We start from the raw sequence: 19352 nt of genomic DNA on the forward strand, positions 1-19352 counted from the left end.
GGATTTTATAAAAAAGTGCTCCGTTAAGTTCCCAACCCTCTTCAGGAACTATGAAATTAACATATACAGGCCACTCTCAACATATGCAAATTTCTACATTACAATTAAATGACAGTGGATGTGGCCAATGATGACAATCTGCTTTAGTTTAAAAACAGCAATGCTTCAGTGAAGCCTATTTGTCAGAATTATGCAAAAAAAAAAAATTCCAGCCTAGCAATTAATTAGCAAAGCAACATAGGCCAGAAACCCCTGGATTTGATTACCATTCCGTGATTAGTTGGTTGATCTCAACCAGGATAACACCTAGGGATTTAACTGGCTTCTACCAACCTGACTAGACTGAGCAAATGGGATATACAACCAGAGTTCCTGCTCCTGATTGTTATCCAGTGGGACCCACTGAAATGCCAAGTTTTCTGCAAGAAAGTAGTGCATGATTTGGTTCACAACAACTACAACTGGTGAAAACATGTATTGTCTTCATATTTTTAAAATGCATCTATACTGACCCAGATTCCACGTGTACGAATTTCCTCCAACTAAAATCATGAGAAGTCAAGCCACTATCTTGAATCCCTGCTAAAAAGCTCCATTCCCTAGCTACTGACTCCATCCATCTCCCTTGCAACAGAGACTGAAACAGACTGTTTGCAACCTTGCTATTGCATTTGACTCCAAGATGAGCTTGTAACCACATATCAGCGCCATCACTAAGACTGCCTATTTCCACTTCTACTCCAACGCAGTCCCAGACAGCCTCCCAACTTCTACCCTCCATAAACTTGAAAATCAAACAAAACTCTGCTGCCCGTCGCACCAGGTCCTGTTCAACTATCATCCCTGTGCTCACTGACCTACACTAGCTCTTGGCTGAACACCTCTATTTTAAACTCATTTTTTTCCAATCCCTCCACGGCCTTGCCCCTATGTCTGCTCCCTCCTACAACCCACCAAGTATCCAAGATCCTCCAATTCTGGCCTCCTTGGCATCCTCTATTTTAGTTGCTTCACCTTTGGTTTCCATGCCTTCAGCTGCCAAGACCCTAAGCTCTAGAATTCCCTCCCGAAATCGCTTTGCCTCTCTTTCCACAAAGACATTCCTTAACCCACCTCTGGCAAAACTTGGTCATCTGACCTAATACCCTGTATCTGTCAAATTTTGATAACGCTCCTGTGAAGTGCCTTGGGGCATTCTACAACATTAAAAGGCACTATATAGATGCAGATTATGGCTGTTTCAATTACCTGAATAGTGATTAGAGCTGAAACAGAAATCCCTGCTCACTTGACCACAGCTTCAATGATTTGTCTTTACCCAAGTGCAAATATGCATTCATAAAATTCCAGCCATAATTATATCCCCAAATTTACTTTAAAGCAGATGAACAGCTGCTAAAAGCAAATTTGATGGCTGCAAAAATAATTTAGTGTAGTCAAAAAAGTTTTGCACAATTACAAATGGAGAAATTGCCAAATTGTAGAGTTATAATTTTGTGCATTGCAAGATTTCCTTGGCTTAGTTCAAATTTGGCAAGAGCGTTTGAACTAAACAGACTGGTTTGTTGACTCCAAGTCAGACCAGATTATCCAAACAACCAACCAGATAGTTCAATTTGTTTTGCAGATACTGTAGTTATTTCGGGCATGCATTAGAAATGCGATGATTCAAAGAATGCCTTTCAAGTTGTTGCAGTTGTAAATCCATTTGTTATGGATAATACTGGAAATGCAGTGATCCAGCCACATGAAGAATGTGCATGCCCCTAATGTTTAGAAAGCCTAGCAGTCATTTAACAGCTGTCCATTTCCCTCCTGGGATATTTTCACTACCACTCCAATGACTACCAAGCATCCTGTCTCACAAAACCACCCATAAATCAGACATGAAACAGTTTGCAATTTATCCTGCAGAAAAGTAAAACCTCTGCATAGTCTACTAATTACTAAATCATCTAAAATATTTCACAGATCAGTTTATTGTGGGCGAAGGCTAAGAATCTGTTTTAAACATTACCTGCTGCAACTATGTGTAAAACAATAGCTATCATAACGATAGCTACTTGCAGAACAAATGATTCAATTCTGCATTTTTCTTCATAGAGACAAATATACTGAATGAAGTTTGTTTTAAAAATCCACTTTAACCACAATGTATTCATATCTTGAACAATTTTCTTCAGAAAAGAAAGTTGCTGCTGTGCAGTTTAAAAAAAAAAAATCTAGGTTCGTTCTAAACAATCTGCTTCCAATTATTTGAGTGCTCAGAAAGATAGATAAGAGCACAGCATAGGTCATATAGAAATGAACATATAATCTGTTAAAATATCAGAATTTCACGCAGAGTAGGATGATCCATGGGACAATAAAGACAACTAAAAATGCATTGAATAAGACTTTTAATTAGTTCAATATACAACTACTGTTGTATATTTAGGAAGCAGTATTAAAGTAAAGCCTTACTTGAATTTTGAGCATAAAGAGGGCCACCATTAACATGAGGCTGCACAGAAAACTGAGAAGTCACCGAAGGATTTCGCCTGAAGCCCCCTGAAGATGCTGTAGAGGTGGTGGAATTATGCCGAGAGATCTGCCTGGTCATGGTACTGTACTGGGAGCCAGGAGCCGAACCAGGGCCAGCTGAAAGCGTTAAAGTCACAGCACAGGAGGAAAAAAGAAATATGCATTATTCCATAATTTCAGAAAAGCAGACTTGATTAGTGGAAGAAAATATGAATCCTCAAACCAGGAGGGAAAAAAAGTGAGGGGATAAAACAAAGTTTCAGTTCTGTCGCACTTGTGCAAGATCATAAATTCCTGCAAGTTGTATTAAAATCAATTGATGCAGCCTCCTCTCACAGGAAAAGTCCCTTCTTCTGTTATTGCAGCTCCTGTTCACTGAGCATTTAGAAAAATCAGACAACACAGATGATTATTACCTTAGCAATTTTTCAACCATGTTTTCCACAAGAGTTCCAAAAGAGGTCCTTTTTCCTGCTTATTCTGGACAGTATTATAGGCATGCAGAGACTCAAAAAATACATCAAATTCTTACACCATTACCAATACCAACAGCAAACAATTACGAGGTGACAGCAATGAGCTGGTAAGATTAGTAGAAGCTTTATCCATATGAGCATATAAACTTTTAAAATTCAAATTCAGACAAAGGTTTGATAAATTCATCAAATTAACACTTTAAAAGCATATACACATTTAGGATAGGCATCAAGGAGCTTTGATCCATGTTAGTGTCGTAACTAGGAAGTTCATCAGAAACTGAAAATACTATCCACGTCCCATCTTTCCTCAGCAAACCCCAACACATGCCTCCCACCATCCAGTAGTTTAACAAAAGGTTCAAAAGAGGAATGCTCGAGATTCACACAAATTGCTTTTTCACACAAACAAAAAATCTTCATGTCTCTACACAAAGGCAGAAGTTGGGGAGGGGAAGAGGGCAATTTGTTTTTCTCATTCGAGCATAGTTGGCTAAGTTATGCACATCAGAAAGGTTCCAAGTTCAATTCCCAGTCCATACAGAGTTAGCTCATTTCAACTAGAGGGTCTGTAGGGAACTCTCCCTGAGCTTCTTTTGTGGAAATGGGGAGGTGAGGGTGAGAAAAGAGCAAGAGAAAGAAAAATAAAATTGACATGTGGATATTGGATAAAGTCAAGATTAGGCAGAAGTCTGATGCATCCCACATTCAAAACATTGCCTCGGACCAAAAAAAAATGAATAATGGCCACTTAGACAAGGTATCAATGACCATTACTTGTGAAACCAAACTTCAGCAAGATGTCAACAACTAAGGGGGAAATATTAGACTAAAGATAGACATGGCTTCTGTTGATTGGTTTACAGTTTATAGTTTTAGAAGTTCCTGGACCAACCATGAGCCAGTGGTAACCCCACTGCAGACACTAACATAGATTAACAAAGTACTTTGGCATACTACAAATAGTTCCTTATAACCCAAAACCATTGCACCAAGGTTTTAACATTTGTACTGCACCGCAAATCAACAAAATTTTTCCACATCCATTATAAGTTAGCTGTGAAAGGGCAAATGCGTGAGTAGTTCCAAGCAGGAGCCAGTCTCACCTATGAAACTGCCCACTGGCAGTGGAGGTGGTGGTGGTGGCAGGGAAGGGGCTCCAGCAGGGACAGAATATGATGCTAACAAAAAAGAAATCAAATTGTGATTATAACAAACTATGTAGTACTTTATAAAAGTTAAATTTAAGAAAAATGAAATCTGATGCCACTATTAGAATATTGGCTAGTCTAAGACGACAGCAAGCGCATGTGTGTGTATGTGATACTACACAACCATCTGGGGATGGGTGGTGATGGACAAGATCATTTGGTAATATGTAAACCCTGCAGATAGAAAATGGGGACAGGGTGGGTCAACTCTTGCAACCGCCCCCCCACCCCCCATTCCACTTTAAGCACAACAGCTTTAGATATAATATTGCAAGATACATAAGCACACAAGAAATAGGAGCAGGATAGACCATATGGTCCCTCGAGCCTGCTCTGCCATTCAATATGATCTTCTGCCTCAACTCCACTTTCCTGCCTGCGACCTATACCATGATTCCTGGAAGGATCAAAAAATCTACCTATCCCAGTCTTGAATATATTCAATGATGGAGCATTCACAACTCTCCGATGCATAGAATGCCAAAAATTCAGTCTTCAGTAAAGAAATTTCTCAACTCAGTCCTAAATGATCGACCTCTTATACAGAGATGGTGCCCCCGTATTCTAGATTCCGAAGGCAGCGTCTACCCTGTCAAGCCCCTTCAGAATCTGGTATGTTTCAATGAGATCACATCTTATTCTTCCAAAGTCCAGAGTATAGGCACAATTTACTCAGCCTCTTATCATAGGACAACCTATCACCTCTGGAACCAAATCTAGTTTTTTAAAATTTGTTCATTCATGGGATGTGGGCATCACTGGCTAGACTATTTGAAAAAATGATATTGAGCTGCCTTCTGGAACAGCTGCAGTCATTGGGGTGTAGGTACACACACAGTGCTGTTAGGAAGGGAGTTCCAGGATTTTGACCCAGTGACAGTACGGAGCAGTGATATAGTTCCAAGTCAGGATGGTGTGGGGCTTGGAGGGGAACTTGCAGGTAGTGGTGTTCCATCCATCTGCTGCCCTTGTCCTTACACAGATTTGTTCGAAATCTATCCCATTTAGCATGGTGGTAGTGAACCTCTGCTGTACCACCCCCAAAGCAAGTATATCCTCCTTTAAGATATGGAGACCAAAACTGCACACAGTATTCCAGGTGTAGTCTCATCAAAGCCCTATACAACTGTAGGAAGACTTGCTTATTCTTGTACTCCACTCCTCTTGCAATAAAAGCCAACTTGCCATTTGCCTTCCTAATTGCTTGCTGTAACTGCATGTTGTGTTCTTGTATGAGTACACCCAAGTCTCTGAAAAGCACCATTTAGAAGTTTCATAAAAAGAAATGTTGCTCTTCTATTCTTACCAAAGTGAATAACCTCACACTTGCCCACATGGTATCCATCTGCCACCTTGTTGCCCACATCTATTTGACACCTCTGTTCTCCTCGCTGCCATACCTTTTAGTCTGTTTACCCAATCAACCTTATTAACTCTCCACCATATCTAAGTAATTGGCTTTGTTTAAGTTTAAGATTCTTGTTTTGGACCAGAGTAGGTCTCAAACATAATGTGGAATCCAATTGTATGATAATCACTTTTTTCCCCAAGAGGATCAGAGATTACTAACTAACCTTGCCTCATTATACAACATGAAGGCTAAAATAGCTTTGTCCCTAGTTGGTTCCACAATGTATTGTTCTCAGAAGCTATCACAAAAGCATTCTATAAACTCATCTTCCAGACTACCTTTGCCCATTTGATTTGTCGATGGTTAAAGTCCTCCATGATCATTACACTTTGTTACAAGCTTGAAATATTTCTTGCTTAATGCGCTGTCCAACATTAACTGTTAAGGGGAGGCCTATAAACTACTCCCAGCAATGTTTTATGACCCTGGTTATTCCTAATCTCAAACCATACTGACTACTTCCTGATCATCTGAGCCAAGATCTTTTCTTATTACTCCTGCATCATTCTTTATGATCAGGCTACTCCTCCTTTCCATTCTGCCTAACTTTACAAAATGTTGTGCGCCCTGGAATATTGATTTCCCATTACTGGTCATCTTGTAATACAGGAATCTAAACGAGCAACTACTTTTCTTCCAACATCAGGAAATTTCTACATGTCTAGATCATTTACCCACTGATTTCAGATTTATATTGCTATATTTTAATACAAATCAAGAGTCATCCATAGAACAGAAATTTGAAGACCAGACATGTGCATTCTACATCCATAGCACCAACAATGACCTGCCACATATCAAGGGGGTTTTGATGCTATTGTTCCCTATAGTTACAATCTGACTGACAGTTAGCATATCCATCTCCATATTATTGAACAAGCGCAAAATACTGCAGATGCTCAAAATCAGAAGAAAACAGAATGCTGGAATTACTCAGGTCAGGCAGCATCTGGAAAGAGAAACAGAGTTAATGTTTCAGGTCAAGGACCTTTCATCACAACTGTTCTGTTTCTCTCTAGAGATATTGCCTGATCTGAGTATTTCCAGCATTTTCTTTTTTTTTTAAATTACATATTGAACTTTGTTATAGCTACACCTACATATTAAAGTACAGGGAAATTAATTTTCAAAACCACATTTTAAACTGGTTCTTAAGCATCCACCATTAAATGAAGGTATAAAGCACAATGAAGCCGTAAAGCATTAGAAGTCAACAGACCTGGCAAAAGGGTGGGTGGTGAGGGCGTAGGTACAGCAATTGGAATGCCTATACTGCTGCTCCCACTATTTTCTCGGCTTCCACTTCCTCCACTGCTCCCACTAAGGAAAAAAAAAAATTGAACAAATCAAATAATACTGCAATTTTCCCTCGCGCCCATCAAGAACTCCTTGCTCGGTCACAGTTTAATAAGAGCTGCAGTACCTCAGCCATAGATTCACATGCAAGCCTGAGTCTCATCTGGCTATTTAACCACAGAGGCACAACAGTTAAAGCTGATCCTGCCCTCACAGCATGCATATGTGCATTTCCAGTAGGGGGTGCTGACTATGATCAGAAGCAGGAATGCTTGCCATTTCAACTCTCATAAAAGAGGGGTGCAGAGGCAATTAGTGCTCCTTCCTGTCTGGCTGAGGTCAGCGAACTCATACCAGAGGACTCTGAACCAAAGTGCTTCATTGCATTACAGCTGGACAACATTTAAGGTTTTCTTCCTAATTCCCCAAAATTCATCAGAACCAAGGATTTCAATTTCAATACAGAGAAGTGTATTCACAGCCATATATAAGGAAATCCTTTACAGGTTATAATGTGCGTCATGAGACGCCAGAAGCCAGACATTATCAAAGAAAGTACTGAACCAAGACGACACGTGGTTTCCAGAAGGTTACAAGCGAAATAAAAGGAAGCTAAAATTTACAGCACAGCAGATTGCATTAACTTTTCTCTTCCCCTCAACTCAATATTGGACAGCTGTCACCAGTGTTAAAATTTCAATGTGTGCAACTATACGCTGTCATGAGAATTATTCCTGTACCTCACTTAAGTATTACATTTGATAAAATGCTGCAAATCACTAATTGGTTATTTTACTAGATTGGTTCTGAAAAAAATGTTTTGATACATGCATCCAGTGTTCTTCCTTAACAGGAGATGGAATTCCAACCAGGGAGTGCAAGTGGCAAAGTGATTGGCTAAATCCATACTATAGCTGATCTGAGGGTTGTTGCTATACAGACATTTCTTTAGATTAACAAAATATTTTAACAGGTGAAAAAGAAATAAAGGTGAAAAGCTGTCAGTAGCACACAAGCATCCAAGTTCACACACCACTCCAGGATGAGCACATAATTTAGGCTGACATTTCAGTACAATCAGTAACGAGGGATTGCTGCATTGTCATGTGCCATTCTCCTATAACAAGCACCATTAACAAATCAACAAATAATGTTCTGGTGTTGCATTGAAAGACACATTTATTCAATCACAAGCAGGATTATTTAAGTTTAAGGTGTCCCTAAACACCATCTCTTATGTTTAAACCAGAGATGCACTGCAATTCAAGCTAGGAAAACATTTTTCAATCATGAAATGCATCATTTTTACATACTGCAAGATGCCAATATAAGAACAAAGCTCACATGGCTAAGGCAAGTAACATTAAAATTGTATGCAGCATTGAGACCAATTCATCCTTCTTGTGACTGTTGCAAAATCCATACCATTGAGTAGTAATTAGTAACCTGCCTAGGATTTGTATACTCAGACAATAACTGCTAGCTGGACCTGCTATAATCAGGTACTGACCATTTGCATACAGAGGGGATAGTAGCACAGCAGTAAATGTTACTGGACTAGTAATCTAGAGGCCAGGACAAATGCTGTGAAAACATGAGTTCAAATGCCACCATGGAAGCTGGAGGAATTTAAATTCAATTAATAAATCAATTAATGAAACTAGTAATTTATTCTAATGATCAAGAAACTACCAGACTGCTGTAAAAAGAACTAATGTCCTCCAGGGGAGGAAATCTTCCGTCCTTATCCAGTCTGGACTTCCGATCCACAGCGATGTGGTTGACTCCTAACTGCCATCTGAAATGGCAGAGCAAGCCATTCAATTGTAGGTGGTGAACTGCCTACTGAAGAGCAGTTAGGGATGGCCATGCCAGCAATGCTCACATTCCAAGAATGAACAAAAAAAAAGTTAAACTACTTATCCTCAGCAAAAAGGTGTATATTTCACTAACTTAATCGAAAGGAATTAGGGTGTTCAATTATATGCCGCATCCAAGGAGTTTTGGCAGGAAGTGAGGCCAGAGGGACAGAATTAGACACTATATTAATTTACTATGGATAGAATCTGTATTGTGTCCACAATAACCCTGGGTTTCCGTTTTGGCTGCACAATCAGGAGAAGCTACAGTGGAAGCTGGTTATAATGCAGGGGTCGATATGGGTGATGTTGACAATGAATTGCATGATTTGTACCACAACTTGAACAAGCAGAATGTCAAATTCACATGTTCAGTTTAGGCTGAGCAAGTAGCTAATATGGGGAAACAGAAGTATGGGCACAAGTGAAGTTTCTGGCTTTTGTCTTGCCAATGTTAAACATTAGTTAAACCTCCACCAATTTAAGTAAAGTTGTCAATGAACCTTGGCAAATTCAAAAAACAGAACTACAATTATGAAGTTGTGGATGGTGAAGGACAAGTAAAGGTGTTTATCAACATACATATTAAATCTCATCCAATGCTTAGAAAAAGATAAAGATGCTATGGTTAATCACAGGATACAGGATGTGGGGCGGCACAGTGGTTGGGGTGGCATCGTGGCGCAGTGGTTAGCACCACAGCCTCACAGCTCTAGCGACCCAGGTTCAATTCTGGGTACTGCTTGTGTGGAGTTTGCAAGTTCTCCCTGTGTCTGCATGGGTTTCCTCCAGGTGCTCCGGTTTCCTCCCACATGCCAAAGACTTGCAGGTTGATAGGTAAATTGGCCATTATAAATTGCCCCTAGTATAGGTAGGTGGTAGGGAAATATAGGGACAGGTGGGGATGTGGTAAGAATGTGGAATTAGTGTAGGATTAGTATAAATGGGTGGTTGATGGTCGGCAAAGACTCGGTGGGCCTGTTTCAGTGCTGTATCTCGAAATCTAAAATCAATGGTAATCTCCACAATGGGTAGAACACTAGACAAAGTTTAGCAAGTAGTAAGGGGAGAATTGGGTACATAGGTAAATGGCAACAACTTATTCACTGGTTAGAAAAATAAGAGGGCTAGAAGTGAGGTAACAATGAGAAAGTCAAAGTATATTACCCGTTTTACATGCTTTTGTCTGTCCAAGTTCCAACAGTCGTTTTATTTCGAAAAGAGCATTCTTATTAGTTTCTGAAATAGCTGGTGTGAGAGACTTCCCACCACCCCAAAATGCAGCTCCTACAATATTCTTGACTTCCACATGCAACCTAAGTAGCTTAATGGCTAGCAGAACAAATAGCCAACAGGAAATACAGGGAACCTTCTATTCATGCATTCTCTTACATCCCTCTCCGAAGCAGGAGCTGTGGCCACAACCTGATAGGCTGAGATTTGCATGTTGTCAGTAGTCATCGCTTCAACAGCGATTTGATTTTTTTGGTAAGTGCAGTGGTACTGGCAAGACAAATTTCATTACTTCGCTTGTGACCACTGATAGCTTGTGTTCTTAACACTACTTGTCTTTAGCCATCTGTCCATTTTTCACAATTATGTCTCAGCAAATAGTTATAGGGCTGTTAATTATTCTGTAATTAACACTCTGCACTAACGATTTGTCTTTCATCACACCATTAGCACACTCTTTGCCTTTTCCCCATGACCACCTTGTCAGTTAATCTCTTCAGCCCCCTGTCTTATCATACACCTTCCCTTGGGTTCTTCCCCTCTTCCCCCCTCCAGCTTTACTTGATGAAGTAAATTACATTTCTAACCTTTGACAGTTCTGATGAAGGGTCAAAGACATGAAATGTCAACTCTGCTTCTCTCCAGATGCTGCCAAACCTGCAGAATATTTCCAGCACTTAGTTTTTAATTTCAGATTTCCAGCATCTGCAATATTTTGCTTTTATTTCAGATTTAGCAGTGTCTCCTTCCTAGAGAACATACTGGTCAAGGAAGTTCTCCTGAACACATTTCAGATATTCCTTCCCCTCTTTTCCTTTCATTGTAACAAAGACGAAGAACAGTACAGCACAGGAACAGGCCATTCGGCCCTCCAAGCCTGCGCCGATCTTGATGCCTGCCTAAACTAACACCTTCTGCACTTCCAGGGCCCATATCCCTCTATTCCTTTCCTAACATTATCCCAATTGATATTTGGGTAATTAAAAGTTCCCTAATATCACCACTCCATAGGTCTTGCACATCTGATTTCCAAGCAGATTTAATCCTCTCTCTCCCTATTTGGAGACCTGTAGAATACATCCAGTAGAGTTTTACTTCTCAATTCCAACCAAATGGATTCAGTCTTTGCCCCCTCAAGGACATCCTTCCTTTCCAACATTACAATGTCTTCCCTAATTAGTACATCTACCCCATTTCCCTTTTTTCCTTCCCCTTCTCTGAACACTTTGTATCTTTGAATATTAGCACCCAGACCTAATCATTTTTAAGCCAGGTTTCCAATACTGCCACATCATACTCTCACATGGTTATGTGCACTTGTAGCTCACCAACCTTATTCACCAAGCATTGTGCGTTTGCATACATGCATTCTAAACCGGTTTGCATTTCTCATAGCCCTTCTTAGTCTGCTTCTATCCTTCTCTAGTACTACCCAATACTCACTCCTTTATGCACCTTATTCCTCTTTTCTACTTCTATAAGCTGATGCCCATCCAGGTTTGACAAAGTTGATACTTTTTGAAAAAAAGTGATCAATTGGAAAAATGTACGGCACTATACATAGATTTCAGAACGCATTCAATAGGAGACTTGTAACATATACCATCTTTCAGCGAGGAGGAAATGTAGCAAGATAAAGAGTCAGTTGATGGATAAGAAACAGAATGAGGGTGCTGAATGGATTGAAGAGTCAGATGTGATGTATTTGATTTGGACTTGGGTGCAGTAAACCCAATCTCAATTTTCTGGTGACAAAAACGTAGGTTTGCTAAATGACGACCAAGAAACCTCAAGACGACAAACAGGTTAGCAGTATGAACAGTTTGGTGATAGAAACAATCTAATTATGTGTGGCAATACTTCAAGAAAATGAAATAGGGGTATGCATTCGGTGAAAAGATGAAGGATAATCATGGACGGAGGTCAGGCGTTCAAATACAGGGAGGGGACAGAAAACCACAATTCTCGACTTGAGACTGAAGGCAGGTGTTAAGAGGCCCAACCTTCATGGTAGTGATAGTGAACTTCCAATGCACATCCAACTAGGACAGGATTTTTACACCTTTGGCAACATATATGTCTTCCATAATTCAAAAACATCACTTTTAATTGTGTCAATTAAATTCTTGATAACCCTGCTTCACCCTCTCCCACATTCAAATGAAGACCACATGCACAAATCAGCTAGTGCTTCAAAACATCTCATTGCATATATAAATCAGCCATATAGGAGAGTGGCAGCAGGCTGGCACAACTGACGATACAGAACTCCAATTACCCTCAAATGGAAACATTGCACATAATTTAACACCATCCAGCACCAAAGGTATACTGGGGGAAAAGCAAGCAGCCAAACAAATGCCTTTTATACTGGGCTTAGCGTCATGCCAGTGGGTACTAGCTCCCAACTTAAAACAAACAAGTTTAATTTTTTTTTTAAAGCTAACCAGCAAGTTCTGGCCAAACAAAAATGGGTGCTTCCTCTACCAGCAATGGCAAATCAGGCAAGTTTGCTTTGGATGTGTTAATAAATGTGCAAGACTTGCTTTTTGGGAGCCAGAGTTACTAACAGAGTTGTCAATATAACAATAGTTTAAGAGCAGATCCAGCTTCAATTACCCTGATCCTGACAAACTCACTTCAGAATAAAAGTTAAATTATCACAGATAAAGCATTCTTACCTGTGCGTTCTTGGCCTTTGGTTCAGTGATGCTGTTCTCATAGGGCTTTGCTGGTTTGCAGCCACATTTCTAGCAGGACTTGTCATGTAATCGTTAGGAATAACAGGTGGTTTAACAGGCTCTAATGTTTTGTAGGGAGTGTTTCTCCTGAAGGTAGAAAAAAAAAATCACTTCAGGTTTTTGTACAAAGTGAGCGAGTTTCAGCACAGAAGCAGCTATGAACCAGACACTGCCTACACTAGCTTTTGTTCAAGCAAATGATCCTCTAGTTTCTCAATATTACTATAGTTAACAGCCACCTGATGCAAGTTGTTAAAAATTGGGTTCTTATTTAGGTACTGAAGAATAAAACGGACAACCCAAGGTTGCTCAGGTATTCTAGTGGTTGGTGCAAGATGCTCAAGTGTAAGTTCCCTTTCTACCCTCAAACTATGAATGCTTTGTGGCCCAAAAAGGTTCAAGAAATGCAAAAAGAACAATTGTTTCAGGCCCTGGCTGGAGGGCATGTCACTATACTCTACTTTCCAAGGTTTTTGTTCATTACAGGTAAGTCTGCATTTTACCCAAATTACATTTAGTTCCTGTTCATTTTCAGAAGCATTACAGATGTGAAAAATAACATTTCACAACAAAAAAAAAATCCAGCAACAGAAACGAATATAGGTGAACACTCTATGGAGTAGTGCTCGTTCAAGGCTAAATATAGGTATCCACCAACTACAGAGTCAGTTCCTGTTTTACGCACCACTAAAACAACTTAACTAATTCCAAGTCCTCACCATATTTATATTTACCATGCAGAAGACTGAAAATACAATGGAAACACAGAATGGATCATTTCCAAACTGAAATGAGAACTTTCTCCCCCCCACCTTGAAAAAAAGCAATTCTTTTGGGCCTCCTTATCTCGAGAGACAATGGATACGCGCCTGGAGGTGGTCAGTGGTTTGTGAAGCAGCGCCTGGAGTGGCTATAAAGGCCAATTCTGGAGTGACAGGCTCTTCCACAGGTGCTGCAGAGAAATTTGTTTGTTGGGGCTGTTGCACAGTTGGCTCTCCCCTTGCGCCTCTGTCTTTTTTCCTGCCAACTACTAAGTCTCTTCGACTCGCCACAATTTAGCCCTGTCTTTATGGCTGCCCGCCAGCTCTGGCGAATGCTGGCAACTGACTCCCACGACTTGTGATCAATGTCACACGATTTCATGTCGCGTTTGCAGACGTCTTTATAACGGAGACATGGACGGCCGGTGGGTCTGATACCAGTGGCGAGCTCGCTGTACAATGTGTCTTTGGGGATCCTGCCATCTTCCATGCGGCTCACATGGCCAAGCCATCTCAAGCGCCGCTGACTCAGTAGTGTGTATAAGCTGGGGGTGTTGGCCGCTTCAAGGACTTCTGTGTTGGAGATATAGTCCTGCCACCTGATGCCAAGTATTCTCCGAAGGCAGCGAAGATGGAATGAATTGAGACGTCGCTCTTGGCTGGCATACGTTGTCCAGGCCTCGCTGCCGTAGAGCAAGGTACTGAGGACACAGGCCTGATACACTCGGACTTTTGTGTTCCGTGTCAGTGCGCCATTTTCCCACACTCTCTTGGCCAGTCTGGACATAGCAGTGGAAGCCTTACCCATGCGCTTGTTGATTTCTGCATCTAGAGACAGGTTACTGGTGATAGTTGAGCCTAGGTAGGTGAACTCTTGAACCACTTCCAGAGCGTGGTCGCCAATATTGATGGATGGAGCATCCATCCCCCCACCTTGAAAAAAAGCAATTAGTATAGCTCAATGTGACCATTTAATGCACAGAGAGCTCTGGAAAATTAAAACACGTCACAAACTATAAAAATATGCAACCTCACTGACTGGAATGTCTTGATGTATGAATAGACAGCTTTCATGCATATATACTTCATTCACTGGGATCCATTATATGCAACAATTCACTCTAGATCCAACATACTCATTAGCATAGTTCACTAAACTAAGTCTCCCCTTCAAAAGTAGCTGAAGGCATCTTACAGGATAGAAAAAAAAATAACCTGACTTTCCCATTTAAATGAAGCAGCATACCCTAATGTCCCACGTCCAGACATCGGGGGGCTTGGTGGCTTTTGTGTAGGTGGGTTTGTCCTGGTGAGCGTGCCAGTTCTTGCAGGCTGGTTACTTCCATGCTGCAAAAAAAAAAAAAAAAATTGCAGTTCAAGTAAGGAATGTTTAATTGAAGCTGGTTGCTATAAATTATAACTATTACTATATTAATATAATACTGTTTATGGACATGAAAGTTGAGAACAAAACCAGCGCAGCTCCCTGAAAGCTGTCAGCCTGTCAGATTGTAACTGAGCTCAAACCTGCCAAGTATAAGCTATTCTGAATTGATTCATCTCAACCAGACCTCCAAAAACAGCAGCCTGCTGAGGGGTGGGGAGATCAGTTGAGGATATGATTGGGCTTAATTGCAATATGCCACTGCTTCTCAACACTGAGCATCACTATCCAGACAAAGATTAGCCAGTTGAACAAGTAGTTGAGTGTGGTCAGTTCCAAAGAATCAAATCCCAGCACAAAATTAAAGCAAAATTAAGGATTTCCCAAATGTAAAATTAAATGCAATAAACACAAAATTCCAAGTGCACATTCAGTACACAATTCGAAATTTTCAATTACAAAGTTATGCCTACTTTTTTTGAAGAAAAACTTGCCATTTAAGTGAAAGAAATGTATAGATGCTTAGAATATTGTTCCACATTAAAATCATGAGAACCTTACTAAGTTAACCTAAAAATATTCCAAAGATATGTGGGAAAGCCTAAAAGGTTTACTATGTAACTGCTAAATCTCATGAAAAACCGCTGTTAATCTAACAATAATACACCGGACTACAGGGATTGAGCTAGGGAGTGGGAGTGGGACTGACTACACAGCTCCGTAGAGAGCCAGCATGGACTTGATGGGCTGAATAGCCTCCTGTGCTGTAAATGACTGACATTTCATAGCGATCACCTACAATCAATATCTCATTGGAGTACATTAGGATAGCCAACTAAAATACTGTTTTGAATAGGTACATGTTATTGCACTGAAAAAGGCATGCAGAAATCAGAACAGAAAGAGATGCAGATTCAACGACTATTTCTATTAATGGTGCATGACAAAAGGAAATTGTTCATCTTACCTTGGCTTTAAGCCACTTAATGTTGCCAAAAGGGGAGAAAAAAAAATCAACCACATATCATTAAGTTTGACAGAGAAAAGTTGAAACAAAAATCAGCAAAAATATTCAAATTAACTCAACAGACTGTGGCACAACATCCACTCTAACAGGTCAGCCAGTTGAAGTACTGGAAATAATTAGGTTCCTCTTCAACTAACACAAAGATAAACATTCCTACTCTGTTACACACACACCAAGATTACACAAACATGTGACAGCCAAATTGTTAGAGAATTCATAAACTATTCAATCTCAAGATCAACTTTACTGCCATGGTTTTTTTTTAAAGTAATGAAAATGTGCAGGTGGGGCAGTGGGTGGAGACAACCAAGACCAACAGTTAAGGCTTGCACTAAATTGGATCACATGCACAACTATGTAGATAGTTGGCAAACACCATTTGCACAATTAACAAAAGGTCAAGGAGGCTGAATCAGCCAAGGCTGTTCATGAACACAGCTGATCAGGATTTAACATGTTTAGAGTGTTCAAACCAGTCTCAGTATACAAATCCACATGGATAGAATACATTCCAACTGCCCAACTATTTGGGCTGGCACTCAACCAAGTAGTCCCTTACATGCAGAATTTCCCTGTTCTACTTTTATTTTAACGAGAATTAAGACATTTCTACAATACTTCAGCACTACAGACAGTCGAAGCACACTCAACAAGACTGCAGATTAAATCTATTGGGTTCTGTTCAGCAGATGGAAGCCCACACCAAACTATTCCCTGGATCTCCAGATGTGCTGCCTGTGCTCCAACCTTGGTCTCCTGAGCACTTTGCCAGTTCAGCACGTCAGTTATGAGCAACGTTTCCTCTAAGCTCTGCAGGCGTGGAATCCCCACCAAAAGTTCCTATGTAGGTCACGCAGAGTCTACCCTGTTAAGTTAAGTTATCACGCAAAAACATTTGAAGGGCCTATGCACTTAAAGAAAACCACCTGCACCCTACCAAAAAAAGTGTACATTGGTTACGACTCTCAAAGGAATCTGTCAGATGGCTTCCTTCTCCTGCAAGCTCATTAGAGAAGGTCTATTTGAATTCAAGTTAGTCTTCTGCACCAGGTTTACAAATCAACTTAATATAGCCTTACAGGATAGAGTATACAAATGCAGGATAGTAATGCAGAAATAGGTTCAGCATTGCTTACCCAAAACCTGGGAATGTTACAAAAGGCAGACATTAGAGAATGAGGAATTTTCACTGCCTCTGAATTGTGGACATTAAACTTACCCCAAAACAGTTTTCTTTTTTTGTCTCGTGTAGTTTGCACGCTGGCATTGTTTTATTTCCATTTCCAGATTATTTGTGCCAATGAGCCACAGATTCAAAGTCAAATCTACAAGTTTGCCACTAAAATAAGGGTGTCAAATTCAAGAGTATAAATGACAGCTCATAGATGTTAACTTTCTGGAATGGAAGCAATTCAAGTTGCAGCGCAAAATTTGCCACATCTACACAACGAATCATAGACCAAGAACTGCAAAGTTTTAAGTCTAATCCAACTGGCAGTATAAATAATGCTTTATGTGCAGTGGAGGTGACCAGTGAGTTCTGAGGCTCAATCCTAATATTCCATGCTAGCCAAGCACAACCAGATGATGAAATCTCCTGCTGAATTAACAAATGAGACTCAGTTGCTGAGGGTGCGCTGACGGAGAATAGCCCAATCCTTCACACAAATATTGAACTGGAAGTCAGATGAGGCAGATGATTTGCCTTGCATGCCAAGTGCTTGACAGCCACATCTCAACTTCACAGCCTCAAATTTAAAGCAACCGGGTCGACATGCTAGATGCTCTGGTAGATTGTGATCTCGCCGTGGCCACATCTTTCCAGGTAGCAGAGTTAATATCACAAGATTTTATGATGGCTTTTAGTGTCCCTTTATAGCGTTTCATCTGACGATCAGACAACAGCTCAAAATAGAAGACAGCTTTGGAACTTCTACAATTTGCCATGCAAATAAGTCTGGACCAGCACAACTTGTCTTTTTTGATCATGGATTCAATTCCAATTACATTACAGCACTGTCCGGTCACTCAATGCGAGCAACGTCGTAGACAGCACGAGAAAATAGTCAAGTCATCTCCTGTGAAAGCAGATGATCCACAACCTCTGCCCAGAAAGTAGGATACTGAGGACAAGAGCTTAGCATAAAACAACCTTTGCTGGATGGTTCCCAATTCTGACTTCTATTCAGTGATGTCCTACTGAATGCACACAAGCAGCTATCAACTGAGGACAGGATCAGACTCAGGGTCTAACGATATTATCTACCACCAAGATTCACAGGTAGAGAAGCCATAGAATTGTACCCTAGTAATGAATTAGCAAGAACAGAAAGTCAGCAAGATTCCTCACCCCTCCCAATACTGTACACACCCATTTCAAAAATCTACAGCAAAACACAGATTTGGTATGCTGTCACAAAATGCTCACCCTTTATATTTTTCTTCAGACTTAGCAGCCCAAAGATGATCATATTAGATAGTTGGTTAAAAATATATTAAAAAGGATATGGGAAACAAATTAGTCCAGTTGGCTCATGTACAAAAGCACATCTGTCAAAGGCATAGTTCTTGTGCTGTAACCTTCCTGGATTTTTTTTGTCTTAGCATCAAACATGGCTAATTCAATTTCCAAGGAGACTACTAGGAAAGGACCGACAGCCAATCATGATTATCCAAGAAAGCAATGTCTTTCAATTAAAGCATCTTCAAAGTGAAGAGCTGCACTTGACCTGTAACAAGATCAGACTAAATCATTTTCAATTAAAGCCAATCAGGGAACCTACCATAGATTTCAGAATTACAGCAAACCTCATCCCTCATCTCAAAAAGTACCCTTCAGATTCATAAAAGTAAAATGCTGAATTAGAAAGGTTAAGCCCACCCACACATTGCAAGTGAGATTCTTCAAAATTTAAAGCCTCTTAAAAGACAAGTTCAATTAAAACGCTGTGAAGCCTAATTAGAGATCTAGCAAGGTCACAGGCATAATCCACTCCATATACTCTGCATCAACACATCTGCATGTATATTTTTCCTCCAAAACAAAGATGCAGTCTTTGTAGTTTTAACCAGATGTAGTCAATGCAAGATTGAAACAAGCACTTCAACTAGCAGATCCCAGACAGAGTTCTTGCCAACAGTTATGCCTCTATGAAGTGATAGTTTATTGAACACCTACAGAATGTATTAATGATTCAGACATTTCAATCACACCTATAAATATGGCTCAGCCTACTTAAGACCAAGTTCCTTCTCATATACAGTACTGATTATTGAAAATAAACTGTTTTCAAAACACTCAGGTCAACCAGCATTTGCGGATAGAACAGGCGAGTTAGCATTTTAGGTGTTGACCCTCAAATCAGTTCTGAAGAAGGCACTCTGCCTGAAATATTAACATATCTGCTCTCTCCACAGATGCTGATTGTCC

The 19352-nt window shown here is 40.2% G+C and overlaps 1 protein-coding gene across 12 annotated transcripts in view; it reads right to left on the reverse strand.

The window, feature by feature from the left end:
* The window catches only part of abi1a (abl-interactor 1a), a 117421-nt gene that overhangs the window by 12839 nt on the left and 85230 nt on the right, over positions 1 to 19352 (reverse strand). For 4 of the 12 annotated variants that reach the window (XM_068013995.1, XM_068013969.1, XM_068013950.1 and 1 more), the window contains 6 exons: positions 15863 to 15877; positions 14758 to 14858; positions 12691 to 12837; positions 6841 to 6941; positions 4106 to 4180; positions 2464 to 2640 (listed from right to left, as the gene is read on the reverse strand). In XM_068013995.1, the coding sequence (XP_067870096.1) occupies positions 2464 to 2640; positions 4106 to 4180; positions 6841 to 6941; positions 12691 to 12837; positions 14758 to 14858; positions 15863 to 15877 (616 nt within the window). The remainder of the gene's footprint in view (positions 1 to 2463; positions 2641 to 4105; positions 4181 to 6840; positions 6942 to 12690; positions 12838 to 14757; positions 14859 to 15862; positions 15878 to 19352) is intronic. The other 8 variants (XM_068013962.1, XM_068013987.1, XM_068013974.1 and 5 more) reach the window with 6 other exon arrangements.

Source organism: Heterodontus francisci, chromosome 2 (assembly GCF_036365525.1).
Source record: "Heterodontus francisci isolate sHetFra1 chromosome 2, sHetFra1.hap1, whole genome shotgun sequence".
In the NCBI taxonomy this organism is placed as follows: Eukaryota; Metazoa; Chordata; class Chondrichthyes; order Heterodontiformes; family Heterodontidae; genus Heterodontus; species Heterodontus francisci.